General features: G+C 48.7%; 2 protein-coding genes across 7 annotated transcripts in view; one reads left to right on the forward strand and one right to left on the reverse strand.

Annotated features, from left to right (window-relative positions):
- The first annotated feature begins 325 nt into the window (after positions 1-325).
- Positions 326-20,985, forward strand: PGS1 (phosphatidylglycerophosphate synthase 1). The gene is made up of 10 exons (XM_072880740.1): positions 326-513; positions 5,277-5,466; positions 6,588-6,665; positions 7,779-7,878; positions 8,577-8,766; positions 9,125-9,303; positions 10,228-10,761; positions 15,054-15,202; positions 17,553-17,695; positions 19,334-20,985. Exons 1-9 carry the CDS (start codon positions 341-343, stop codon positions 17,670-17,672), a joined length of 1,713 nt encoding a protein of 570 aa, XP_072736841.1. The 5' UTR covers positions 326-340; the 3' UTR covers positions 17,673-17,695; positions 19,334-20,985.
- DNAH17 (dynein axonemal heavy chain 17) overlaps positions 19,156-26,515 on the reverse strand; it is a 34,738-nt gene continuing 27,378 nt past the window's right edge. For all 6 annotated transcript variants that reach the window (XM_072880731.1, XM_072880732.1, XM_072880733.1 and 3 more), the window contains 10 exons: positions 26,359-26,507; positions 26,074-26,201; positions 24,896-25,123; positions 24,177-24,368; positions 23,275-23,454; positions 22,744-22,926; positions 21,462-21,644; positions 21,059-21,202; positions 20,285-20,510; positions 19,156-19,515 (listed from right to left, as the gene is read on the reverse strand). In XM_072880731.1, coding sequence (XP_072736832.1) covers positions 19,268-19,515; positions 20,285-20,510; positions 21,059-21,202; positions 21,462-21,644; positions 22,744-22,926; positions 23,275-23,454; positions 24,177-24,368; positions 24,896-25,123; positions 26,074-26,201; positions 26,359-26,507 — 1,861 coding nt within the window. In that variant the 3' untranslated portion in view covers positions 19,156-19,267. The remainder of the gene's footprint in view (positions 19,516-20,284; positions 20,511-21,058; positions 21,203-21,461; positions 21,645-22,743; positions 22,927-23,274; positions 23,455-24,176; positions 24,369-24,895; positions 25,124-26,073; positions 26,202-26,358; positions 26,508-26,515) is intronic.

Raw genomic sequence — 26,515 nt, forward strand, 5'->3', positions numbered from 1 at the left:
CGCATTTGGAGCGGCCTCTCCACGCCGCCACCGCGGGCTCTGCGCTCGGCGGGGGCCGGCAGCCGCTCGCAGGGCGCGCTGACCCGCGGTGAATCACTGCAGGCGCCGAGTCTGCCCGCCGGCCGGGGGCCGGGGCCTCCCGGCAGCAGCGGGCTCGGGCAGGGCCGGCGCCGCGGCGGGGCTGCTGGGCCGGGCCGGGCCGCCCAGGCCGGGGGTCTCCGGCGCCGCCCGCCGCACCGCGCTCGGCCGAGGCCGGGGGGGGGGGGACGCGGCCGGGGGAAGGACCCGGGCGGCCCGCGGCGGCGGCCCGGAAGCGGAAGCGCGGGGCGGGCGCGTCGCCATGGCAGCGGCCGGAAGCGGAAGGCGCGCGGGGCTGATGGCGGCGGCGGCGGGGGGCGCGGCGCTGTGGCGGCGGCTGTCGGCCTGGCTGCCGCGGGGCCGCCTGGGCCTGGCCGCGCTGCTCGGCCGCCTCTCCGACCGCCTGTCCCGCGGCCGCGACCGCCGCGCCCGCAGGTAAGGAGCCGCGCCGGGCCCAGCCGGGCTCCTCCCGGCGCGGCGGGCGAGCGGCCGCGCTCCCGCTGCCGTGCCTGCGGCCGGGCCGCCTCCCCTGGGCCGCGGCGGGCGGGAGCCCTCGGCCGCCTGCGGTGTCGGCCTTGCGTTATCCGGGAAGGCCCGGCCGCCCGGGCGGGAAGCGCGCTGCCCCCTTGCTCGCCGCTTCTCCTTTCTCGGCGCGGCGCTGCCCGGGGGTTTCTGCGCCGTGTGCGCCCGGCCGAGCCCGCCGGAACCCCGCCGGGGGCGCGGGGAGGGACGGCCCTGCCGGCAAGGGACCCCGCGGCCTCTCCCGGGCGGCGCGGTTCTGCCGTTTTCCTGCTGTTCGCAGTGAATCAGCTGCTGAAAAGGCGGCTTAGCCTTAGGGCTAGTTCTGCTCCGTAAGCTCGCTTTAGGCCATCACTCTGCGCCAGCTGTCTGCCCGTAGGACAAGAGGTGTACTTTATTTCCTTCTCCTTTTTCATTTACTTTACTCCTGCTGTCTTTCAGCTGTGAAACGATAGCACTCTTTTGCTAGTGATAGCTTTCCACCTCGGCTATCACAAGTGCCGGTCAGCCTCCGGAGCGGCACGGGCCGGGGTTTAGGTGTTAGGCACAACCCGCCCGGACTGGCGGTTGTCTGCGGAAGGTGAGATCCCCCCGCTCCCCATCAGAAAAGAGATGAGAACAAGTCTCAGTCCTGTCTGTGCTGGGGCTGCGTCTGGCATGAGAGAGGTGAGCGGGGAAGAGGGACGCTCCTTCCAGCAGCAGTCACCGTTGTGCTGGAGCAGGTGAATTACCAAACCGCACGCAGAGAGTGTTTTCACCGTCATTTTAAACGGATCTGAGTGGGCTGCCATGGGAAGGAGCGGGCCTTCATTCCTCTGCCCACAGCTCGTTCCTGACATCTCCCTTGGGCAGCCGCGCAGTGAGTGGGATCCAGGAGCTGGTGGATGAAAATTGCCCAAACTCTCCCTTTCCTCTCTCCCCTTCCCCAGGGCACGAAAGGGTTGGCGAAGGCACAGCTGCGGGGAGGTAGATCTGCCCTTCCCGGCGCCAGACTGGCCGTGTGCCCTGCTAAAGGGAACGCACAGCCTGCAGCCTCAGACTGTGGTTCCTCCTGTCAGTCTTTCTGCAACCACGCTCCCCTGAACAGCTTCTCCTCTCCTTATTTTTGCTACTGCACTGCTACCTTAGTTTTTCTGATGCCTTTTGTGGGGCTGTGCGATCAGGAGCGCAATTCATGCTAAAAACAAAACATTAAAAAAACGGAGATGGTTGTCTTTCTGTAGAACCATGTCCTGGGCTCAGAAGTGATCAAACAAAATGCTTTGAAGAAGTCTTTAAAAAAAGGTCTTTTCCCCCCGTCTTTTGGCATCACTCTGCACTGTTCTTGGTAAGAGAGTGCTGGAAGGATTCTGTGTTTTGTTTTAGTTACTACGGTGCCTGATACAATCTTCTGGGTGAGTTAAACTCGTTTTTGTAAGGGTGGCATCTCTCGTATCATGGCATGTCTTCACTCCCCTTTTCCCCCTGGCCAGCAGATGTGCTGCAGTTGTCCTTGCTGTTGTCTCAGAGCCCTGTGTTAGCCCGTGTTCTGCTGTATGGTTAAGCCAAGGAAATTCTTTTCAAACTTCTCTTTTGGTTTAATCAGTGTTTTTTAGTGTAGATAAATTACTAGACTGAGCCCTGGAAAGAGACAACTGAACTGAAAGACAAGCCATTTGTAGATCCCCCGTGTGGTGACGTATGCGTGGGTGAAAGGATGGTGCCGTATCCTGCAGTTTCACTTCACCTCTGGTTCTGCAGATGAGGTTTTACAGTGAATAAGAGTGTTTCAGCTCCTTCATGAGTTGTGCACCAAACCCACAACTTTTAAAAATAGAACACACAAAAAAAATCCCTCGTTTATATTTAGGGTCAACTCTTTATGCAGAAAAGATTTGAGGTGGTTCCTTTTAGTTCTGTTTTCTCTTTCTGGTTAACTCGATGATGTGGAATACATGGGAAGGGCTCCCCCCCCCCCCCCCCCCCGCCCCATTTTCTGTTTCTCTGAAAGCTGGTTTGTCAAAGTATGGAATTTTGATGATTTCTTCATAATGTTAATGGTTTCTGACTGTTGTGTGCATACAGTTGAAAGGATTGTGTCATGCCTGGGGAGTCGCTTGAGCTATTTTCAGTTACCGGTGGGTAGAAGCTGCCACTTCGGTAGACGGTTGCTGTGCCATTGTTACTGTCGGCTGGAGCAAAATGCTGATTTATTTGATAATTATAAAAGCCTCAGGCTCTCAACACTAAAAAGTTCTAAAATTTCAGTATTGGATTAAAAGATCAAACAGTGTAGATATACTCTAAATTGCGTAGGCAGTAAAAGATCCAGAGTATAGAATTAGTGGATATCAATACATGCATAGAATTAACCTGAAGGCTCAAACCAAATAGTGCTGGTGACGCAGATCGATTTTACTCCCTCAGCAGTACTGGGAAGGGACTGCCTGAAGAGCACCTCATCAATCCATAAACCGAACGTTTGGCTACGTAGAGTGAGGATGCAGTTTAACTTGCAGTTTTCATACTCTTTGCCAGAAAATGGCTTCTTGGAATCATGTTTCTGGAAAGTAGTTTCTCTGCCACTGTACTGGCTTTTAGAAGTATAATTGGCCAGGATTGACCAATGGAATAATAAGGAAAATATTTATCTCCTCTTGATGATAAATTGTTATCATAAAATGCATAAAATTTGCAGTGGGAATAATTCCAGAGAACGTAATTTGTAATCTGCAGGGCTGGGTTATAGCCCTGACTTCGTTATTGCTCTGCAAGCCATGCATTTTGTTGTTTTTAAAAAAGGTATTTTTGGATGCCAGTCTGAATTCACGTGGCTCGGTCTTCCTCGTTCTGTCTGCCGTGCTCACTTGGCAGTAACGGAGCAGTGGGTCTCTGCTCCCAATGCGTCGCCTGTGCCTTCAGATGTGAGTTGAGCGAAGATGCGCAAAGGCCCTGCTCAGGTTCTGTAAAGACTGACTAGAATATGCTTGAAAAACAGTATTTCTTGTATTTATTTTCTGCTTTGATTTTTTTTTTTTTAATATCTTCTATGGAATATTTCCATTGTTTTTAACAGCCTATGTTGGTAATCTCTATAACTTCTGGGTATCAAGTCTGAGCCTGGTCCACATGATCTGTTGAAAAATGCCATCCTAGGAATTCTTGTACAAATTGACTCAGATTTCTGTTGCGATGAATAGTCAGTGACAAACTAGTGGATTTTCCAGGAAACGCAACTGCAAACTATCTGGCTTCTGCGTAAGGGTATTCGGAAACCTTGTGAAGATCCAGTGTTTTATCATGAAACAAATGAGTGAAATCATCTTCCTGGAATCTGTGGTCATCTGGGCTTTGGATTGTGGTGAAACCTAAAAGTTCCTCATAACAAATTCTGGTAAAGGTCACAATCAAGTTTCTTCTGGGTATGTGGTGGTAGCAGAATGCATCAGGATGGGTCACAAGATAGTGGCTGCCTGTTGGGCCGAGGGACCTGGCCTTCCTCCAGGATGTGACCAGCCGCCTTGGTTCTGTTCTGACAGCAAGTCTGACTCCCATGAGTAGGATTTGCAGACCAGAATGTTTTCTGTCAGGTTTGGGGATGTAGTTCAGTCCCTTGCTCGTCGATTCCTGGATCTCATGGGAGTTGCTGCTGCTAGTTGTGCTGAAATGTGGTTTTGTCATGTGGACAAGCTCCTACCAGGGGTTATTGTATGACTTGATGGATTTGCATGCTAAGTCTCCAGAGAAGAAAAGATGCCATTTACTTCTTGTCACCCCCTGAAGCATGACTGTTAGCAGTAAGTTGGTTTCCTCCCTAAGCAACTTCAAAGGAATTAAATTTGTTCTGAAATTTCTTTTTAAAGAATGAACTTCCTGCTCCTTCCCTTACAGTTACTTTGAAGTTTGTAAGAGAAGTCTTGACCTTCTTTTAGTGTTTGTGCAGAAAGCAAGTGGCATCGTTGTAGAGGGCTACCTAACGTTTCGCTGTTGTGGTTCTTGGCTCATACCTGTTGAAACACACTCGGCTCTTTGGTATGTCGTTCTGGTGCTATGACTTCATTGCTTTTGCTAGGACTTGCACTCAGGCACTTTGCATGTTGTAGATCTTTTTTTGGATAAGTTTGAGGGGTTGAGGCATTTTTCTGTTTTGTTAAGGAATTTTTAGAGTAGTGTGATTTTTAAAGCGTCTTTACCTGAAATAGAAACAATTAATCTTCAGCCCAGCTGAGAACTCAGCTAGACATGAAAGTGACAGTTGGCCACGGCAAAGCTGACGCGTGTGTGATAAAGACAATCCAGAAGTGACTGATTACAGGGATAGCTGGTACCACAGCAGCACCACCAGCTGTCTAATTTCGGGGTGTTCGGGAGAGTTCACATCTCCAGTTTCTTCAGCTTCCAGCCTGTTTCCTCACTTGTGTTCCTGTTCTGATGAAAGACTTGTTTTCCCTCATCTCCACTGTCAGTTAGGGGAAGGAGCTGATGACGTCGAGATCTGTTCTTCCACCTTTTTGTTGCATTCTTCTGTTTCTAGATTTGGCTTTGGTGATTTCAGCTGGGATTATGGAAAGGCATTCTTGCCATTGCGGATCCTTTCAATGTATTGGCCCTTGTTGCGGCTCTTTCTTTACCTGCTTGGAGGTTGTTTGTGGGAAGCAAAGGCTCCATCATACAGAATTTTTCCATCTTTCTTTTCACAGATCATCATGGCTTCTTCTAGCCCCGTTGCTCACCCCTCCTGTTCCTGTGATCACAGCCCCGCCTTCCTCCCTTTGTCCAGAAGGAGCACACAGGTTCCAGTGGATCAGGAATCTGGTTCCAGAGTTTGGGATCTCCAGCTCGCATGTCAAGGTGCTTTCATCCCCAGCTGAATTCTATGAACTCTTGAAGGTGAGTTGTGGGTTCCAAGTTGTGGGAATGGTTTTTGGGGGCTGGGAGCTGCAGTGGTTATGGAGAATCACAGAGAAGTTGTTAGGAAGGAGCACCTGCAGGTTACTAGTCCAACCTTCTACTTGAAACAGGATTGTTGTCACTGCTAGATCAGGTCAGGCAGGCTTTGTCTAGCTGAGTCTCGAAAATGGCTGAGGATGGAGGTTCTGCCTCTGGGTAAGCAGTTCCAGTGCTGTGCCATCTTAGTAGTTTACAGGTTTTTTTTCTGGTGTCAGACCTGAACTTTCCAAAGCTGTTTGTGGCTGCTGCTCAGCTGTAACTACCAAGAAGAGTTTGGCTCCGTCATCTTTGTAACTACTCTAAAAGTAGTTGCAAGCTGCTGTTAGATCACCTCCCAGCCTCCTCTTTGCAATATGAAACAAGCACAGCTCCCTCAATCCCTCCCAAAGGCCTCTTGGGTCGTTGCAGTGTAAATCCTGTAATACTGCATCTCTTAGGTAAGTAGTAGGGCTGAGGTGAGAATTTCTTTGTTTAGCTCAGTTGCTCGAGTCTTTTCACAATGCGTGTTTAAAGCAAGTTCCAGTACTTCTGAAACGTGATCTTGGATCGCCATGGTAAGCTGTTGGAGAAGAAGGGCCATGAAGGCAGCAGCTACCACCCCCTGCCGCGCTGGTGGTGAGCACAGGGGAAAGGAGGAGAGCTCTGTAAGCAAAGGTCTCTAGGTTCTAGCTAGTTCACAGCGTGGGATACAAAGGATTAAAGCAGCTGCAGAATGAAGGCTGGGATTGCCAGTACTGATACAATCCCAATGCTGCAGCTATGGTGTGGTAGCTGCTCTTGTATGTAATAGTTTTAGCTGCAGGGAATGTGTTCCTCAGTTTTCCAGAAAGCATTGATTTCTTCCTCGATTTTTGGATACAGCAATGGTGCTGGTGTTGCCCTGTAAAGACCTGTGTGTTTTACATCTTTGCTATCAGTGTGTTATCCTTGTGCCTTTCCTTCTACAAGGCAAGGGAGACAATGCTATGATTTGGCTGAAGTGATTCTCCTTGGGGGAACCACAGCTCCTAGTGATCACAGAGGCCGAGGATGAAACTGAACTTATTTTCTGCTACTCCTAGGTGCAGATAAAAACAGCCAAGCAGCGAGTGGTGATGGCTTCACTATACCTGGGAACGGGGCTCCTTGAACAGGACCTGGTGAGTGTGGAAAGGGTTTGGGAAGGGGAGAAAGTGAATGCAGAAAGAAAATGCCTGCCTTTGCAAAAAGCATCCTGTTCCTGCAGGTGCAAGAGGTGTATGCGAGGTGCAATTTCTGAGCTTGTAATGTCCTTAAAACTTTCATATAGGGATTCACTTTACATGTGTTTTCTCCTCTCCTTGAGCGTTTTCTCAGGGTTCCTGTCTGCATTTGTGTACTTGTACGTGGCGTGAGGGAGGGAGGAAATCGGAAGGGAGGCATATGGAGTTTCTGTTTTAGGTCTAGTACAGAGCCATGGAACTACTGACCTTTTTCACGGGATAATGAGCCTGGATCTTTCAGACTGTCAGGTTACTGGCGTAATGTTCAAAAGGTTTTGACAGAACTGTGGGATCATGGATAATTTTTTTTTCTGGCATTTTTCTTGAACATGATTAATGTTGTACGTATGTAGTGCTATGTTTTGTCCTCCAAGTACAGTATGCAGATGCAGTGTTAGCTCTCTGCATTTAAGACAGAGGTCAGTTTTGCTTCACGTTGTTTACCTTTTCTGTTTCCTGTCCTTCCCTCTAGAAACAAAAGCATTACCTAAGACCTTTAGGGAGAAGCCTGACCGCGGCCAGTTTCTTACGTTAGAATGCAAATTCCACAGCAGGGTAAAGGTGGACAGAGTCCTGCACAGGGTTTTGTGCCTGGCTTTGTCTGGGCTTGTACACAAGATTGGAATTTGCATGTGACAAACAGCCTTGTAGTTAAGGAATAAAACTGCCTCTGCATCATTTGTGAACTGCTACCAAGGTTTCTCTTTGGTAATGCAGCTCTGTGATTTGGGAATGATGTTGGGACTTTTTCTGCTGATATTAATTGCTATTCAGAGGCTTGAAGAATGTATGCATGTAAAATCGATGCCCTTTCATGTATTGCTTTAGGTTGATGGAGTAGGATGCCAGTCTGACAGATGCCAGTCTAACCTAGCAGTGTTTTGCATGAGTAGGAAAGACTCATACTAGGGTGTGGAAGCTTTCATGGCCACTGGCCTCCCGGTTGCTGAACTCTTTCCTTATAAAGCTTTATTTGCTTTTGGTAATGAGTAGAGAAATCTCTCTCTGCAGGTGGATTGCTTAGAAGAAACACTGGAGAAATCACTGCAAGCAAAAGGATCGCCTAACCTCAGAGTTTCCATTCTTCTTGACTACACCAGGGGATCTCGGGGTAGATATTATGATGCTTTGCTTTCTTCAAAGGCTTATTTTACAGTTAGGCTGGATACAGTTAGTTTTTTCAGAGAGAGGCTGTCTTGACTAATTGGACCTACTTGCTTAAATCATATACCTTTCAAAACTGGCCTTTTGTATACCAGTGGCTACTTATTGCCAGAAAACCTTCAAGCTGAGCAGCTTTTCTTCCAAAAACAGGTGGTAGGAGCGAGAGGGGCCAAACTCTGCTCTGTGCAACGTGTGCTTTCTTGCTTAGTTCACTTGTTAGTGCATTTGCCCTTATCCATCATGCTCTCTTAGATTTTAATTTTTAAAGGAAAGTGGGAATTGTTGGAAGTAGCGGTACACTTAACCAGAAACCTTTGTGGTGACTCTTTGTAACATGTGATAACTAATGCTAGGTGTGGCTTGATTAAGAAGCTTGAATGGTGTCAGACCTGTTCAATGACCGTTTCCAAGGCCCATTCATCAATGAACTTACAGTTCTGGATGTCGATTTCAATATTGACATAGTGCAAATGAAAGTGATTTTAAAAAAAAAAAAAAAAGAAAAAAGGAAAACATGTTAAGTACCAGCAGATGAGATGGGTGCTCAATTTGTAACCAGCTTCTAGCTGAGAAGCTGTGGTGCCATGCCATGATGTATCCCCTGTCTGGTGTGATCCTGTGTGTGAAACTCCCCTTGTCTCCCAGGTAGGAAGAATTCTCGAACAATGCTAATTCCATTGCTGCAGCGATTTCCTGAGCAAGTCCGTGTGTCCCTCTTCCACACCCCAAACCTGCGTGGACTTCTCAGGCTCCTGATTCCAGCACGTTTTAATGAGACCATTGGACTGCAGCACATCAAGGTCTATCTCTTTGATGATAATGTGATCCTGAGCGGGTGAGTCCTGCCTCTTCAGGCCCTCATACGGTTCATTTAGCTGAGGTTTTGAGGCAAGGTATGCATGCTACCATTGTTGTCTGAACTTCATTATTTGCATCTGGTCTTTCCCTAGTGATCATATCAATGCTCTTCTGAGATGGAAGAGCAATGACAGCTCTTCTACATGAGATTCTCATATGAAAGAGAGAGTCTTTCTCAAAAGGAAAAAAAAGGTTTTTCGCAATTCAAAAAGAAATGGCCAATTTGTACTTTAGTCCAGTTATATGCAGAGTGAGATCTGTGACCTAGGCTGGGGTGTTCAGGATCATATGTCTATGCTCTGTTCTGGACCTCAACTCTTCTCTTTCTCTCCTAGTGCAAACCTGAGTGATTTGTACTTCACCAATCGTCAGGACCGCTATGTTCTCCTGCAGGACTCTCCTGAGATTGCAGACTTCTTCACGGAGCTAGTGGATGCGATTGGAGATGTGTCTCTGCAATTACAGCGAGACGATACAGTCCAGATGATGGAGGGGATGGTACACCCATACCAAGGTAGGAGGGAATTGTCTTACTGGGTTGGATGATACGATCCAGAGGAGGGGAGTGACAGCCAGGGTTTGAGGATGACTTGAACTTCATCCATTTGTGAATTGCTGAGTGTCTGACCGTTGTTTACAGGCTGCGAGGTGTCCCATTTCTGTGCGATCCATTATTAAAATCAAGATTGGTAGAGTTTTGAGACTGGGTCTATCTAGTACAGTGGCTATCACCAGCTAATGTGGCAGAGTCTGCAAAGGCTAGAAGTTCCTCTAACTGTCTCAGTGCTTCTTCATAATTCTGCTGCTTATGACCTTAAACAAGAACTTAAATTCCTTGAGAGGTTCTTTCTATTTTTGATATTAATGTCTATAATTCTAGATGTTCAGTGTGCACATATTCTGAATGTTTCATGAATGTAGTGCTATTTTTGGTAATTAATACTTTGTAGTCAAGTCTATTCTGGGAATCAAATGAATATTGGATTAGGAAGACCAAGAACAAGCGTTGAAGTGGGCAGAGAAGGGCATCTATGTCAGGCTGATTGCATCATAAGTTTTTGTCCTGGCCTTGTGCACTGCTGTGTGATGTAAGCTTAGACTGTGGGCAGTAGTTTATTTTGTATGTTCCAGTTCATTCTTGGTGGTTACCATTTTAGCTGTGCCCTGGTCTTTTAATTTCTCAGTGGATTTTTCAAGCTGCCACTACTCAAGTTTCTTACCCCTCTTAAAGCTGAATATTTTTCTTCTTTAATGTAGCTTTGCTAACCTTAAAATATCTGTTTTTGAGACTTAGGGAAGAAAGTTGTGTGGTCTTTGTGTTAGCTCCTTTTTGTTCTCATATTTGTGTCTTGTCAGTAGTTTTTCCTGCTACATAATAGGTGATGCGTAGCTCTGTATCTTTAGGTCTCAAACACAATCTTGTGTGGTTTTCCTGCAGGAGACAAGATGGCTTACTGTGAGCTGGCAAATCAAAGAGTCATGGAGGTGATCAACTCTGCCAGGACACGACAACAACTCCTTCAAGCAAAGACTTTGCACAGCAGCCAGCAAGGCAGCTCCTTGTTATCCCAGCAAAGCTCTCAAGCATCTGGGGGTCTGAAACCAAAACCCGACACCTGGATCTATCCCTTAATCCAAATGAAACCTTTTGGGATTCAAATAGATGAGATGGTCACAGAGACGCTGCTGACAGAGGCTGAACGGGATGCCAGGATATACCTTACCACTGGCTACTTCAACCTGACACAAGCTTACATGGACCTCATTCTGGGCACTAGGGCTGAGTATCGGATTCTTCTGGCCTCACCGGAGGTGAATGGTTTTTTTGGTGCCAAAGGGGTGGCAGGTGCCATCCCGGCTGCCTATGTTTACATTGAGCACCAATTTTACAGTGAGGTCTGCTACCTTCACCAACAGGAGAGGGTCCAGCTGCAGGAGTACTCTAGGGCTGGGTGGACTTTCCATGCCAAAGGTAAGATGTTCGTTTCCCAAGAGGACTTGTTCAGAAGGCGTTTGAGACTTGAGCATATTTGGATTGCGCAACTAGTGAGGGGATGGCTGGGTGCCGAGTCTAGACTTAACCTCCAAAGTACTCAAACATCTTGCTTACATAAACCTGGAAGATTAGGATCACTCGGGACAACCATGCAAAGTCATGTCTTGCCTGATTTGAATATAGTCCCAGAGATTATACAAGGATTGTCCCTGTGGTGACGGTAAGGCACTGTCTTGTGAATCTGGATGTGAAAGAAAAGGAAACATCTGGATGCGTTTATCATCGCAGTAACAGTTGTGATTCAGTTTCTTGTATCCCTCTTGCCAGTTTCAGCAACAAGAAGCGATGACTGTGTCAGGGACCCCAGGGCGGGACCTGCGGCAGAAGCAGGAAGGGAGCTCGCAGTGCTGACTCCCCAGTGGTCCCGGACGCTGCGTTCTCTTGGCAGCCGGTCTTTGTGGGGATGATCGAGGTGTTGAGGAATTTGTACCAGCTTCTGTTTACGGCATACAGGAAAGTGCAGCACAGTGAATGAATGCACCCATGTGCCTTCTGGGAGCTGGAGGCAGCTGGAGGGGAAGTTGCTGAGAAATGAATATTGCTTAAGAAATGTAGTTAATAATAAACAAAAATAACTAATACTGTCATCATGGTCTTCTGTAGAAGACCCCAGATTCTCTCTTGCTTGATAGATTGTGTACAACTTCCACAAGCCCAATGCCACCTTGAGCAAAGCATGAATATTTTCCCCTGACTGGTTGTTGCTGGTTGTGTCTCTAAATTTTCCTTCCAGAAAGTGCAGTCCTTGACTCTTACGTTCTCCTACTTTATACACCGTAGTAAGTATTTGATTGCTCAGTAGTAGATTTTAATAATGCAAATAGCTTAGGAAGTCTACTTAATTGAGGATTTTTTTTTTTGAGAAGTCTGATGCATGTGACACTTCTATCTAGATTCTTACAGTCTTCCCATGTGGAGGTGCACCAGTGGAACACCTCACAGAATGACATGATCTCCTGGTCAGGCCTGGCCCTCGGCCGAGCTGAGACATCTTTGCCGTGTTCCACAGCGTCTTCTGTTACTCTGATTTTCTGCAAGCAGAGCTCTGCACCATGTCACTGTGTCACTTCCTGTGATGGCTCACTGGTCCCCTAGGACAAATCTGTTACTGTAAGCAGTACCCAATCTGGCAGTAATTAACATGCAAGTTTCCCCAGCCGGCTTTGCAGTGTGCTGAGGGGCATTTCCATTGTTTGCAGCACGTGTCTGATTTGAACTGGAAGGATGCAGCCCCTGGGGCTCTGGCCTGTTCCTGTTCCGGAGTTGTTCTCCCATTGTTTGTTTAAGGAGACTAGCTGTTAATGATTGTGGGAATGCCTCTATCTGCCCTGCTTCCTGCCGGGCTGTTCAGAAGGTTCAGAGGTGGCAGGGAGAGAAAGCTGCTGAGTAGGCCTTCTCTTGACTAAAGAAAATACAGAGGCTGCCTCTGTGTCGAAACTACAAGCCTTTCTAACGAGTGTTGTGCCTCTCCTGCGGTAAGACCAGTAACTCTAGTGCAGTAAAACCCTTATCTCAGTCCAGGGCAGCCTGAAGGAGGTGCCTGCCTGGCAGGGAAGTCCTGTGTGGTCTGTCTTCCAGGAAGCACGTGCTCAAGCGATCTGTGGTCCGCAGGTTCCTCCTCTTGCTGGGCACTGCTGACTCCGAGTGGGATTTTGTGGTTTGGCATGGATTGAGCTCAGAAGGCACGGGCTGCTCTTCCAAGCTACCGAAGTGCATGTGGCAGTCAGTCCCTTTTTGGGCCAGCTGTGCCTTCTTGTGGAAGCGCTTTGCGCTGTATCTGCTGTATGGTAGTCTCTTTGAGAGAGAGGTACAAGACTCGGAGTTCAGCAGTTCCCGTGCTTGGCAGGGGGGGACAGCTGGCGATGTTTGCTGCCTTCTTTCCATTTCCTCTTCGGAGTGCTGGAAGGATCAGCTTGTAGCTCCCTTCTCTGGCACGCTCTGCCCTTTGGCACGTATTTGATTCACCCCGTTTCCTTCTGCAGGAGTCACGCAGTGTGTGTAAAAGAGAGGACAGGGCAGAAGAGGGAAAAGGAGGAAACCCTGGAGACAGATGAAGGGCAGTTGCACGTAGAGTCTGGCTCCTGGAATAGGATGTGAGATCCCTAGCAGCAAATAGTGTCTGTTAATACTTCCTTTTTGGGCTAAGATGAAAGACATCCTTTAGTCTCCTATAGGATCTAGCTGATTTACACCAAACGCTGTGGCTGCTGTTTTGTAAACCCTTCCAGCTCCTCTTAAAACATTTTGCATCCTCACGCACAGCTTCCCGTAGTGTGTATTCCCACCAGGGTTACGACTGTCCTTAGGTGCGTTTGGTGCAAGTGCAGTTGTAGCAGTCCAGTTCAGAGCGCTGCACAGCCATCATGCACGTGTGAGTAGGAAATGCAAACCTTTGCAATGAGAGCGGCTTTCCTGGGTGTAACGTGATGGAGCCTACCTGCAGCAGTGCACATCTACCCGTCTTCTGCTGCATTTCTGGGTGTGGTGTTGTGAGTGACGCAGGAACATCCTTTAGGATTGGGGTCCCTTCCGTGCAAGTGTCGGGTGACAGAGTGCGGGGCAGGTGGCTGTTTGCTCCGAGATAAACCTGCATTACTGCTATTGAATGGCAGTTGGGAAACTGCGCTTCCCCTTTCTGGAAAGGTGAGTCACTGTTTGGGCAGATCCTGCCAGGTGGCCATAAAGCCAGAGACACCGTAAAGGCTTTAGGGCTGCCGCGTGACTGCTTAGAAAGAGCGAGGAAGCGTGTTCCTCGTAGCTGCTGCCCAGGCAGAGCTCTGGCCCGCTGTTGGGAGCCTTGTGCTGCGGCTGGGCCGGGGCATCGCGCAGCCCCTGGCAGCTGTCCTGTTGGGTGGCAGAACGTGCCGAATCTCTGCACCGCTCGGGTGCTTTTTGCGGCTCCCGGAGCCCCCCCCCACCGTGTCGGCACTCCTGCCCTTCTGCGGGCGGGGGCGAGCCCGTGGAGGAGTGGGTCGTGTCACTGAGTTATGGGCAGTGCCAGCTCTGAGCCAGGAGGCGTAGCTGAAAGTGGCAGAAGCTGCTGAGTGTGTGTGATGTGGGGGCGGGGAGGAGGTTACAGGAACCAGTGGTGAATCGGCAGCTTCTTACTCAAGGCATTCTTGGAACTGCTCTGGGGTTGAGTTAGGAAACCTGCTTCTATTTTAAGGACTAGGTGGTTTTTATGCTACGGTTTCTTTGTTGTAGTCTTTCTGTGACTTGCAGTAGGGATAAGCCATCTATCAGGGACCGGCCCAGGGCTGTTCTAAGCGCTTGTGCCTTGCTAAGTGAAGAGCAAACACTTCTTGGGGCTGTTTATACACAGAGAATGGCTGTATAGACTCTCCTTGGCAACAGTCCCTGCTCTCCTGTGGCATCCCTCGCTGTTCTTTCCTGCCGTGCTACAGTGGTGCACTTGAGAATAGTATGGTGTTTCCATCTTGCACTTGAAAAAACAGTCCTGGGTTGTATCACGCTTGCTCTTGTTGTTGCACTGGCAAAGTTGTGTGTGAACTGCAGTGGTGAGTGGACTTGGGAGTCTTGCATCCTGGCAAGAGTTTGATTTCACCTTTGGGTGGCTCCTCAGGAAGTGAGTGGGTATTTGCCGTTCTCTTACGAGTCTTTCTTTCATGTGAATTCACCTGTCAGAGCAGGGAGATGCCTCTTCATGTCATTGTCTTGTGTAGTCTCGGGAAAGGGGTTAGTCACTGCAACTGCGCTGCTTCCAGTTCGGGAACTGACTGGTCGAGGCCTAGCTTGACTGCCTGGCGCACTGTTGCTTGGTGTAGGTTTTCCTTTACTGAAAAACTGTTTGTCTTATTCCAGTGTTTCTGAGATACGCTGTGGTGCAAAATGACCTCTAACTTAATGATAGTGCCTTATTCTGGACCATTTCGGGGGCCCTCCATGCAGTGTATTTACATTCTTAAGAACGTGTCCCTGAGGCGGCACAGAGCGTGCTGCAGCCCCCCTGTTAAGAGCACGCAGGTTTGGACAATGCAAGCCGTGGAAGGGTACCCCGGGATTCATATGAAGCTTTACAAGACATGCTTGACAATCTGCAAGGAAGCTTGCTTTGTGTCATGATCTTTTATAGTTACTGTAATCTAACATGTTTAATGCATTTCTTCTAAGTGAAGCGATTGTTTGAGGCTACCCCAGTCATTTCCTTTGTCTGCCACGCTTCCTTTCTTCTCCTGTTTTTCCTGTAGGCCTCTGGCTGTACCTGGCAGGAAGCGACCTTCCCTGCCTAACTCTGATTGGCTCTCCTAATTTTGGATATCGATCAGTTCATCGTGACTTGGAAGCTCAGGTTGTGATAGTGACAGAAAATAAAGCTTTGCAGCAGCAACTCCATCAGGTAAGGAGAGATAACACGGATGTTGTGCTTCTTGGTCACATAGGGAATGCTGATGACGCAGTTGCAATAAAAACCTACAGCTACAATAATTCAAAACCTTCTTGAGCATAGGATGTCTCGAGGAGCTGTCAGTTAAGTGACTATTGATGAGATGCCTGCTGCAAGTGCCTGTTTCTGGGAAATGGAGGCCATAACGGGAAAGAACATGTGTCCCCAGTGAACTCGAGTATCGGGAGTGCTCAGGCAGTGGATGCTGAGAGAGACAGCATTCAGAGAGGATCTGCTGGCTCTCTTCTGCTCGCTGATCACACAGCACGTTCCTGGGCCTTATCCCCAATATTTGGGCATTGCCAAGGTCGCACCATGCTCTAGGATAATGAGGTCAGGCCCTTTGAATTGCTGATCTTGGACTTCTGGAGGATTTTGCTTCTCAGGCATTTGGGAAATCCTTTGTAGGAATATAAATGCCAATCAGTTAGCTTTTGGGTGGCTGCCCACAGGCTGTGGAGGTGAACAGAGGCAGGGGATCTTAGTGTAGTTTCTATAAGAAGAGGATTTCTGGGCTGGTTGGATTGCCCATGAGGTTATATGACATAATATAATCTTGAATATGACATTATATAATCTTGACACAAACATTTTTCAGTGGTTTGTTCGGTGTCCCAGGGTTTTTTCTTTCTTTGTTTTTGTTTTTTAATTAGGCAGCTTGGACTGCTCAGCAGTTTTGCTGCTTCTCTAAATCTTGTCTGGTTCTCCAGCTGTCTTGACTCTGAATTTACTGCTGGAACTGACAGTGTCCCAAGTAATTTCTCATGTAGTGCTCTGATACAAAGCAAATTGGTTTGGTGCCTCTGTGTGTGACTTAGGGATCTCAAAAATGTATTCTGTTAAGGCAAGTCCTGGCATAAGAAGGCACAGTTGTCCTCGAGATCAATGGGAATTGCCCTATTGCATCAGGGCTCTTCCACAGGATGAGTCAGAGTATATCTAATCAAAAACAATTCTATTACTGGAAGAGTTGCTTGAATATTTCAATTCATATCTTGCCTCTACTTGTTTCTAATGGAAGGGGAGAATCAATGGAAATATGACAAAGGAATTTTCAGAAACAGTGCTGCAGTGATCTAATTTAAAGGGCTTTAAACCATTCCCATTTGCTGGAAGCTGATTTTGAGATTGGCTGTTTGTTTACTGTTCTGTGATCTTTGTTTAGAAGACTTAATACATTACTGGTACGCTGCCATGAAATCACTTTGCCTATGTAACGTTCGGTTCCGTTTTAAAAATGTGTGATGAGATATGGGAAGAAATTTGAGTGGTCTGGATATCTTTGGATGCTCCACTGAATGAACTGAACTTCAATTCAGATAACTGGTCTTGCTTCCAGTGATGAGACGACCTCACTGTATCAGATGACTACGGTGCAGAATCTTCATAGCAGGGCTGACTCTAGCTCTTGGAGCATTTTGGGCTTCTAAAATTAGATGGATTTGGCACACAAATGTCTTCCTTCTGTTGCTGGTTCATCTTTTTGGTGTTACTTTCCAGCGCTTGGTTCCTGCTTCCCTGTTCCACCCCGAATTTAAACAGTGCAGAGTATTTTCTGTTGTTTGTGACAGCTTAGCTAATGAAAAACAGACTTACAGTAGATGGTCTGCTCCTTGTTTGCCTGCAAATCTAGAGACCTGACTGGCTTTGATAAGAAAACCACTTCTACCTTTGATCAAACAGCTGCTTTCACGTGGAATGTGAGCATATATTACCATCATGATGGTTCATTTCCTCCTTCGGCAGTATTGTGTACACACTGGAGAAGCCTAAGTGTTTCTGGTAATTTAGTTGAAATCATGACTGCATATTCATTTGAAAACACAGCGCTTGAGCTGTGTCTAGAAAGAGCTGCGTAAGCCAGTCTCTTGAGATTATGGTAAGGTTTCCTTTTCTGGCAATTACGGCGAGGGATTTAGGATTTTTTTTGAAACTGAAGTTTGGCTCTCTTGCAACTGCGGGGCACAAAAAGGCAAAACCTTCTACCTTTGCTCTTTGTAGAGTTTAAATTGCTAATTCTTGAGGTTCGGTTACTGAGTGCACTGATAGTCATCAAAAGGTGGAGTGGTGTGGCAGGCGGGTGTGAAGGACAGATCCTGTGCTAGCTCCTCGGTGGTTCAGGTGCTCTGAGTTGTGCTGCATGGAATGAGACTCTTATGTTCAGGCTTGTGGGAGAAATGATGCAAATGATCCTTTTGGCAAGGATCCATGGCCAGTTTTATCTGAGAATTCGCTTTTCTTAAAGGCCATTATATATTTAACACTTAGGATTTACTGGGATGGTGTTTCTTTCCCTGCACAGGAACAGGAGCAGCTTTACCTCTGCTCAGGTGTAGTCTCATCAGCAACATTTGAGCAGCCAAATCGTTACGTGAAACTGTGGGTGAAGCTGGTAACACCTCTGATCAAGAACTTCTTTTGAAAGAAGAAAAGTTGCTGCTTTGGGTGAGTTTTCTGCCATTCTTATGGGGTATTTATATTGCACTGGCTGCAATTAGTAAGTGCAGCACTCTATCATGTGGAAGAAATAGGTGATGGAAACAGATGATGTGGGGAAAAAACAGGCGCATCTCTTTTCTTCTGGGGTACTTGCCACTGACTGGAATCATTGCTCAAGGTCTATATTGGGTTTCATCTACTAGAATTTCTGGAAGGGGCAATGAAAGAGAACCCATACAAGGGTATTTCCCATGCATAGAAATACAACTTCCATTTCTGAAATGTTCCTTTCAGGGTTTTGTGGAGAGGGACTGTGTTTATTTTATCTTGACCAGCTAATAGAAAACATTGTTGGAATATTTAAAATGTTTTGTCTTCTTTTTATCTGATCAGCGCTTTGCTTTAACCTTGTAGATGTTGATTAAGAAGGGCAGTTGTTTTTGCTTTTCTGCTTCGTACAGCATCCTGGATTTGCCTGGCTGTTCAGCTGCCCAGTAACTAGAGCCCCTCTGAGCTTCATGCAATCGCTCTTAGATTTTTTTTTTTCTGTCCTGTGCACATAGTCCATGCAGTTGGCACCTAAGTGTGTGCCCTTGATGCCAAGCGCTCACACATCTATTTTATTTACGTAAATATGGCCTCCGTCTCTGGGGTTGTGTATCTGGCTCCTTCATGTTAAGATGTGATACGAGTGTCTTTCATGAATTGTGGAGAGGGCATGAGAGGATGCTACTACCATATAAAGAAACTATAAATATAAAAATTAAAACTATAAACTATATAAATGCTACTACTTTATAAAGAAACAAGCAGCTCTATTTGCCTCCCCATGTGGCTTCTCTTACCACTAGCTGTGAGGGAAGTTTTATGCAACTGTATTTTAGAACTAATTGTTCAGATATTTCACGGGGTGGGATTTTGATGAATTATTTTATGATAAAGCAACAAGCATTGGCTTCCGTGTGGTGGCCAGAGCAGATCTAATCACCCTAATAAGTGTTACTGCTGATACAAATTATTTGTTGTGAAAGAAAGGGTAGAGTAGATCCTATAACCTAGAAATAGAAAGGGACATACTTCAGAGATTGGTCTGTTTGCAGCTGCACTTTCTCTGGGTTGTACAGGGTGATGTGTTGGTGAACTGGGCCAAATCTGCGCCTTTCTTCTTCCATCTGGTCTAAACAGATACGTGCTGCCATGCAGGAATATGTCGTGCACACGGCTTGATGAATTTCTGCTCACAGTTAGCACTGAGCAATCAAACAAATATCTGTGGAAAGACAGAGAGCTATGAGAAGGAAACGAATCCGGATAGTTGCATGCAATTGTTCCATTTGGCTTCCTTTGGTGGTCTGGCTCTCAACCAGCACTTTATCAGAAACCACCAATTGAAAACTGATATCCGTCATGAGAAACTCCATGTATTTTAAGAGCAGCCTCCACACGACAGCAGTTCCAGCAATGTTTTTATTGATACTTTGCTAAAATAGTTCTGGTACCATCAAACTTAGACTAAGTTACACAACTTTGAGATTTTTGCAAGTAATAGCATTTGCGGTTTTCCACAGTTATTAAAGTTTAGACCTGTAAGAGCAGAGCAACAGCGGCAAGGATCCACTTAGCGGCTTTTTCTTTTGTCTTTAGGTTAAAGGTCCAGACATAGGTGGGACCTCGCATCCGTGTCTTATAGACAGGACATTCATAGACGTTTTTGGTGTCCATGCGGTCCACAGGGATGGCTCTGATGAAGATGACTGGCATCATGGGCGTCAACTCCTTCAGTCGAGCGTCTACGATCACACCAGAAGGGATGTCCCATCGAGCGCCTGCAATATTACGAAATTGTCAGGGTACCAGCTACCCAGTGGCTTTTTCACTTAGAGGGGGCTGTTTTCATAACTACTAATGGGTGGGAAGGAGTTGCTCTAGCAGCACAGTTGAGGATGGAGAGTGAAGGTTGGGTAGCCATGGCTTAGTAGTCGTTAGGGCTAACGTTATCATCTCGCTGTGACTCATGAATGCATTTTGCCTTACTGTGTGTGGGATGTCTCAATAAATTCTGTCCCCACTCATCCCTTCAGCATGGGTTTGCATGAAAGTTGCACAGCTGAAGGTAGAACTTGGCCGTGGTGGGAACTATGATAGCTGTCCTGTGTGGTCTGTGCTCTTGTTGAAGTGGACCCCTTTGGTGCTCTGCTGATACTGCCATCTCATTCCCCCTTGTTGTTTAGCAGTAATTATTTTGTGTTCTGAGTTTCCTGATCTGTCTTGCTCACACATCAAATAAGAGTGTAATATATTTATTCACTAGAACCATGTAGCGTCAGGCAGCTCAGTCCTCGGGTTCATGATATGCAGTCTGAATCTCCAAAACCCAGTTTCTGGTTTGTGAAACTGCTTGTAAACTGGGCGGGTGCTGCCCTCAGCTGGCGCCTCTCTGACATTAGCGTGGAATAAAGGCTCTGCTTTTGCAAAAGCCGTACAAATTCAAAGGAGCCGGTGAGTACTGACACCTGCTCTGTTTGCAAGAATTTTTAAGGCTGAACTGGGCTTTCTCAGTGTCTGAAACATCTCATAAAAGATGCAATCTTTCACCTTCCATGAATAATCCATGCACGTAGGAGCCTTCTCTGGGTGGAGCTGTTACATCCTCGCGGTTTTTCTTGGTCACTTCCACTGAAAGACACATCTTGTCCAGTGGCCATTCATTTTTTCTTGCCATGGACTGCATGATAGCGGTGAGGAAGGACTGGGGATTGAAGAATCCTGCAAGCCACACTGTTGCAGGCAGCACAAAGTCCGTTGTCCAGACTTCCAGTTCCTGGAAAATAAAACCAGCAAAGTACTTCAGAGTGAAGCATGGCCTCTGAGCAGCAGGACACTGCTTTTGAGATACGATGTGACAAAGAGCTGATGCTTCACTGTGCCCAACACAAGCTTCAGGTAATCTTCCAGATGGGGAGACGAGGATGGAGGTGGTCTGTGATGAATAAATAGCAGATTCCACTGCAGCAATGAAACTTAAACCGTGAATTTGGATTGCAGTAAATACTGCTGCTATTTTTTTTTTTAACAAAGCTACACTTTAAATAGATGGTTTTATTAAATATTTTTTTCTTCTGAGACATATAAAGTTATGAGGGGGTTAGCTAGTGTTCTTTTGAAACAGTGATATACTCTAATGGTGAACCCATTTCAAACTTCTGCTCTCGTTCTTGGGGTAACAGGCCATTTCAGGTACTTCAAACTGCTTAAATTAATACTGAAAAATAAACCAGTTCACCTCTGTCAGTGTACAGTGGTTGTTCCTGGTCTTCTGTGGTATCCACTTGCTCCCTAAGCTTTAACTTTCACAAGAAATCTGCTCACCCTAATCCGAAGGAGCAGGTCTGCATACCAGGCTCCTAAGCTCAGAAGAGAGGGGTAGGCATAACGCGTCCAGGATTCAGGAACGTTGTTGTAGAAGAGAGCGTTTGCCAGCTCTTCCATATCTGATGTAATCGTTAGCTCTCCCTTTAAAAAAGAGAAAAGTCGGGGCAGTTTTATCTGAAGCAAGCAAGACTGATGGAAGTATTTGGTCTCGGACCCATCACAAAGCAGGAGGCTGGTACCGTCTGGCCGTGCCCAGCACAGCGGGAGGTGTCAGAGCACGAGCAAGGGTAGCCAAGCGCTTTGTACAAGACAAGGTTCCAAACGAGCAACCGCCGTTCGCAAATCATGGGACATTATTTGGTAGGGAGAGGCGCTTTCTAGGCAGCTACCTAATGCATACCTTTAGTCCCAAGTCTAACTCTTTCAAAGAGCGCCTGATTTCATGGGTCAAGATGTTCATTCTTTCGCATTCCTGGAAGGCAACTACAACATACGGGGTCTTGTCCGCCGCTTTTGCCATGATCTCCACCATATTGAATGGCTCTGGCAGCCTCTCAATAATCTCGTCTAGGACTGACTTCACCTGGAAAGAATATGCCATAGAACTGCTCTTATCTAAGGAAAAATGCTGTGGGTTAACAGTTAATTAACTTAGTAAGATTTTTCTTTTTCTGCCTTCGTGTCTTCCTGCGCTTCCTCCTCTGTTACTAATACTCTCTTGTTTTACTAACTGCTCTTGGATCTTGAAAAGCTGCAGCTCTTTTTTGATAGCCAAGAAGGTAAGAAGTGAAGCCCATGGAGGCTGTGAAATTCAAGTGTAAACTCCAGGGAGTCAGGAGGAAGACTTTTTAAAAAAAAAAAAAATAAAAATCTGTATTTTTAGTAGTTGCCATCATGAGTGGATTTTACTAAGCCTGCTCCATCTGCTGAGGATGTGGCATGTGAGCCACATTTTGCCACTGGCGCATCTCGACCCTGTCAAAGAGTAACTTCTCTGAACACTGCTGACTTTTGTAACTGCACCATGTGTTCAGATGGAGTGAACGCAAAAGAAACTGCCGGGGCAGCATTTTGGCCCCTTCTCTTTACCCTTTGGGTTTCTCGGAGATGCTGGAGGAGAGCAGCTAATGGTCTTATGATCTGCGTGAGTAGCTGCCTGCCTGCCTGGGATCTAGGCTGATGCAAGAGCAGGGAAGAGGGGAGAGAGCTGCAGATGGGACAGGGGCAAATAGGCAGCGGCAGCCAGTACTTTGTCTGCCCTGGGCTGCGGTATCAGTGCTGCCTTCTTGGCAGCTGTAGAGCGGTGAAGCGTTTGCTCGTCTTCAATTACATTACCAATGCCAAAGACCGGCAAAGTTACTGAGATGGAAAGGGGGGCCTGGTCACAGAGAAACCAAGTGCAAATGTACTTAAATAAAAGCTTGACAGGAGTGTCCAGCTGAGCAGAGACTGCAGAGTTCCTTGTGAGCTCTGTGCTAGCAGCTCCCCTTTCTCCAGGCTGACGGCTTGTAGCATTAGGTACTGGGCTAGAATCACACCTCCGGACTGTCTTGCACTGGTAAGAAACCAGTTAGTATTACAGGTCGTATTCTCCTGTCCATGAGTGTGGGCCCATATCTGTCCTCCCCATCTGGCCTCTGAATTGTCATTGTTTACTGTAAAGAGGCAGAAACTTTACTTGCCTTTTCCTCGCGGGAGACGCCTGAGCCTCCTCCAGCATCTGATTCTTTGGGCTGCATTTCCAAAACTGTCCGAAAAAGCCGGTCCGAAGTGACAGCCAGGAAGCCCATTTCTGCGTTGGGGTGAAGGCCGTACAAGTAAGGGCTCTCCGGTGGCAGGTTGTCATCGATGTACTCGTGGTAACCCTAAGCGCAGGGCAGGCGCTGACATTAGTTTAGCAGATACGTACGAAAGAGCGTGAGCTTCGCTTCAGCCTTGAAAATACGTCATCGCTTTTTGGTGGTGGTGCTGCACAGCTAGCTGGCGTTGCTTATTCAAGATGGTTTTTTTTACTCACGTCTTACCTAAGTTTTTCCCTTACCGCCCCAGCCACAGGAATTATTTTTGCAGCAATTCTGCGTGTTTCCACAGGATTGAAACTTTTTTTTTTCCCCCTACGTTCCCCCTTGGTTAGCATGAGGGAACTCTGACTAGTGCGCATTTATCCAGAGCAGTGGTTTTCCACAGCAAATTGCAACGTTAGTCTTTCTTACCTTGTAATCCAAGCTGGGAGGGATCAAAAACCCTGGAGCTAAGTACACTTCCCCTTCCAGCATCTCTGCTCGGATGTATTCGCTCAGGTAAGTCTGGCACAGCCGGCGGTCCCAGTCGTCTGTGATATGCCCCCCGTACATGATTTCACCAAAGAGGTACCGGAGGTCATCCCATGGTACCTACAAGGAGAGGCTCACTGTGGGGTTGCTGTAGCCTGGGTGGCTCCCCAGAAGTCCCCTGCAGCCCGGGGAAGCTGCACACGACCAGAGCTGCGGGGCCACAGAGCAACGGCTCCTGGGTTGGCCTGTCCAGCGTCCAGGGAAGTGACAGACCCTGGACCCGCCGAGGCCTGGTGACAGTGAAGGGGAGCAAGGCAGGGAACCTTGTCTCCGGTGTCTCTTGCGTTCACCCACAGATTTCACCTTGTCCCGGTATGGGCACAGCCATCCATACTTTGAACCCCCATCATCCCGTCTTTATTCAGATCAACGTTGATCATGTCTGTAAGGCCAGGTGAAAGCAGGACTCTCCTAAGGGTAGGACCTCAATCCTACTCGTTGCACCTTCATTCTCGGGACAGGCTTTGCCTTTTAGGTGGAAAGTAATTTAAAAAAACAACCCAACAAAGCACCGAGACGTGAGCCAGAGCAGGCACTCGTCCCAGCCTGGTGCTAAATGCCCGCTTTCCACCCAGCTCAGTCGCGCTGAGGACTCTGCACCTTCACCTGCCAAGAGCGTGCAGGCAGCTCCCTGGGGCGGAGGGGAAAAACTACTGGCAGCGCTGTGTTTCCTCAGGAGAAGGCAAACTGATTTGTGCAGCAAACTGATTAATTTTTTTAAAAAAGCTCGATTGTCATAGTGTGTATTGTGCTGAGGTATGGTCGCTTTGTGAGTCCCTTACCTTGGGGTTAGCCTCCAAGTAGTTGTACAGGACATTAATCGATATGGTCAGGTCACCGTTGTTGAAGGGGTAAGGTCTGTTCCAGCCCTGAGCACCAAACTTGCGCCGCTCGGCCACCACCGCGTGGAAGTAACAGAGTGCAAACAAGATGCATTTGAACTCGATTTCTTTGCTGCACATCTCTAATGTGTCCTGCAGTGGAATAAAAATGAGAGTGGGTTTGCAAGTGAATACTATCAGCCATCCCTCTATTGAAGAAAATTAACAGATGATGGCAAAGGAGAACTGAAGGTTGTTTATTAAAAAAAAGCATAAAATCTTTAAAAAATTTGCTTCTTGGTTAATTTTTGCACTCATTTGTTTATAAAAAAATTAGGAATCCACACACACATACACCCGCTGACAGTTGAGGGGGCTTGTTCGTGGCACCAAGCTGCAGCAGCTCGACATCCAGTAATTGAGCACCCTCCCGGCTTCGGGAACCCTCGGGCAGCTCTGGGTACCCCTAGGTCACGTCCTGGCACATGGGGGCTCGGGGCCGCCCCGGAGGACATGCCTGTGGGTGGGCTGGCTCCTGGCACAGCGTCTGTGTCTGCAGTGATGCCCCCAAAGATGTTCAGCCTGTGAAAGCCCAGGGACAGGGTGAGCCGGACGCGCTGACCCCAAACGGTTGAAAGGAACCAGCCGTGCACAGCGTGACCGCGGTGGGGCGAGGGTACCTGGGTGAAGAGGTCGAGGGCTTTGTGCAGGTTGGCATACATGCCCGTTGGCGGCTCGTTGGTGATTTTGATGGAGTTTTCCAGCAGTCCCTGTGGGATGATGTGTGCCTCGGGGCTGGGCGCTGGCTCGGCACTCATGAACACCCGGTAGTCGGCGTGGCTGCCCAGGCTGTACAGCTCCACCATCTTCTCCAGCGTGCCCAGCCACCGGGCCACCAGGTGGATGTTCTGCAACAGGAACCCCAACAGGAACCCTGAAGTACAACATCGGGAATCACTTGTGCCCCCCAAATTCCTGCTGTGGCTCCACAGAGAGCAGGTACAGGACAACACGGCACCGCTTGGGCTGGGGACACCCAACTGCCATCACGTGGGGTACACCATGAAAAACCCTGCGCCCCCATTGCAGGGCCGCCGTCCTCTTTGGACAGCTTCCCACGCTTTTGGCCTCCACTCTCTGTTGCTGGTCTCCTGCTCTGTGGCCCCTCTCTGGTTCCCTTGGCGCAGGCTGGCCGTGTTTGGTGCACACCGAAGGTCTGTCCGTCCTGGACGTCCCCTTGCCTCCTGCCTCGCCCATGGCGGTGCAGTGAGGGTAAGGGGCCATCGTGCCCACTGGTACTGCGTCCCCCGCCCCACTGCAGGGAGCGAGGGGCACCGTGCTCCCCCCGTCCGGCCTCCCTTGCTTCCCTGAGACCCCCATGTCCCCTCCCTACCCCCTTCCCACTGCCCCTGCTCAAGGCAGTGCGGCACCTTCCCGCTGCTGGCAGCGCTGCTGCTCCCGGGCCCCTCCCTGCTCCCCCCTCTGCCCCCGCCGAGGACAAGCCTGGATCTGGCCGCTGCGCGGGCTGAGCACCGAGGCTGTGCGTGACTGCTTGTGCACCGGGACGGGGGGAGCGGAGCAGCTGCCAGCGCTCCCCGAGCTTCAGCCATCCCAGACACCTTAGTGTCAACGGGGACACAGGCTGGGGAGCCTGGGGACACCCTGAGCCGTGCCTGGCAGGGCTGAGCGCTCCATGGTGCACCCGGTGAGCCCAGTGGCCGTCAGGGCCGAGCGCCTCGTGGTGCACCCCGGTGTGCCTGGTTGCCGGCAGGGCCGTGTGCCCCGTGGCGTGCCCCGGTGTGCCCGGTTGCCGGCAGGGCCGCGTGCCCTGCGGTGCGCCCCGGTGCCCCCCACCCACCTGCAGGATGACCCAGTGGCCCTGCGCGGCCGCCACCTCCAGGGCCCGTTCTGCCACGGCCTCCTGGCCCTGCCCCAGCGACACGTTGTGGATCCTCCCGTTGTCGATGGTGAAGTTCAGCTTTCTGCCTGGGGAGGGGAGGAAACGGCCACGGCGTGAGACGCCTTCTGCGTTAGTGTTAGTACGGAGACGGGTCTGCGCAGCTCCGGCCATTCGCTGCTCAAACCAGCAGCAGCACGCAGCTGTTGTGGGCTGGTGCCAGCCGAGGAGAGGGCAGTGGCTCACCCAGGGCCTCCACATCTTTCAGCGGGTCGACGCCAGGGGAGAGAATGAAGAACAAGGGTGTGGAGGGGCTGCTCTCCTTGTACGCCTTGGAGAGCTCAACGCTCCTTCCTTCCACAAACTTGCTCCCCATCTTCTCTTCCACAAAGTTCCTACAGAA

The sequence above is a fragment of the Ciconia boyciana genome, chromosome 16 (genome assembly GCF_034638445.1).
Source record: "Ciconia boyciana chromosome 16, ASM3463844v1, whole genome shotgun sequence".
Taxonomy (NCBI): Eukaryota; Metazoa; Chordata; class Aves; order Ciconiiformes; family Ciconiidae; genus Ciconia; species Ciconia boyciana.

Bases quoted from the DNA above. Each gene is read 5' to 3' on its own strand.
- PGS1 (XM_072880740.1), top strand. From the start codon at position 341: ATGGCAGCGGCCGGAAGCGGAAGGCGCGCGGGGCTGATGGCGGCGGCG. The intron at 514-5,276 runs GTAAGGAGCCGC...TTCTTTTCACAG, and splicing joins CGCGACCGCCGCGCCCGCAG to ATCATCATGGCTTCTTCTAG. The intron at 15,203-17,552 runs GTAAGGAGAGAT...TTCCCTGCACAG, and splicing joins TGCAGCAGCAACTCCATCAG to GAACAGGAGCAGCTTTACCT.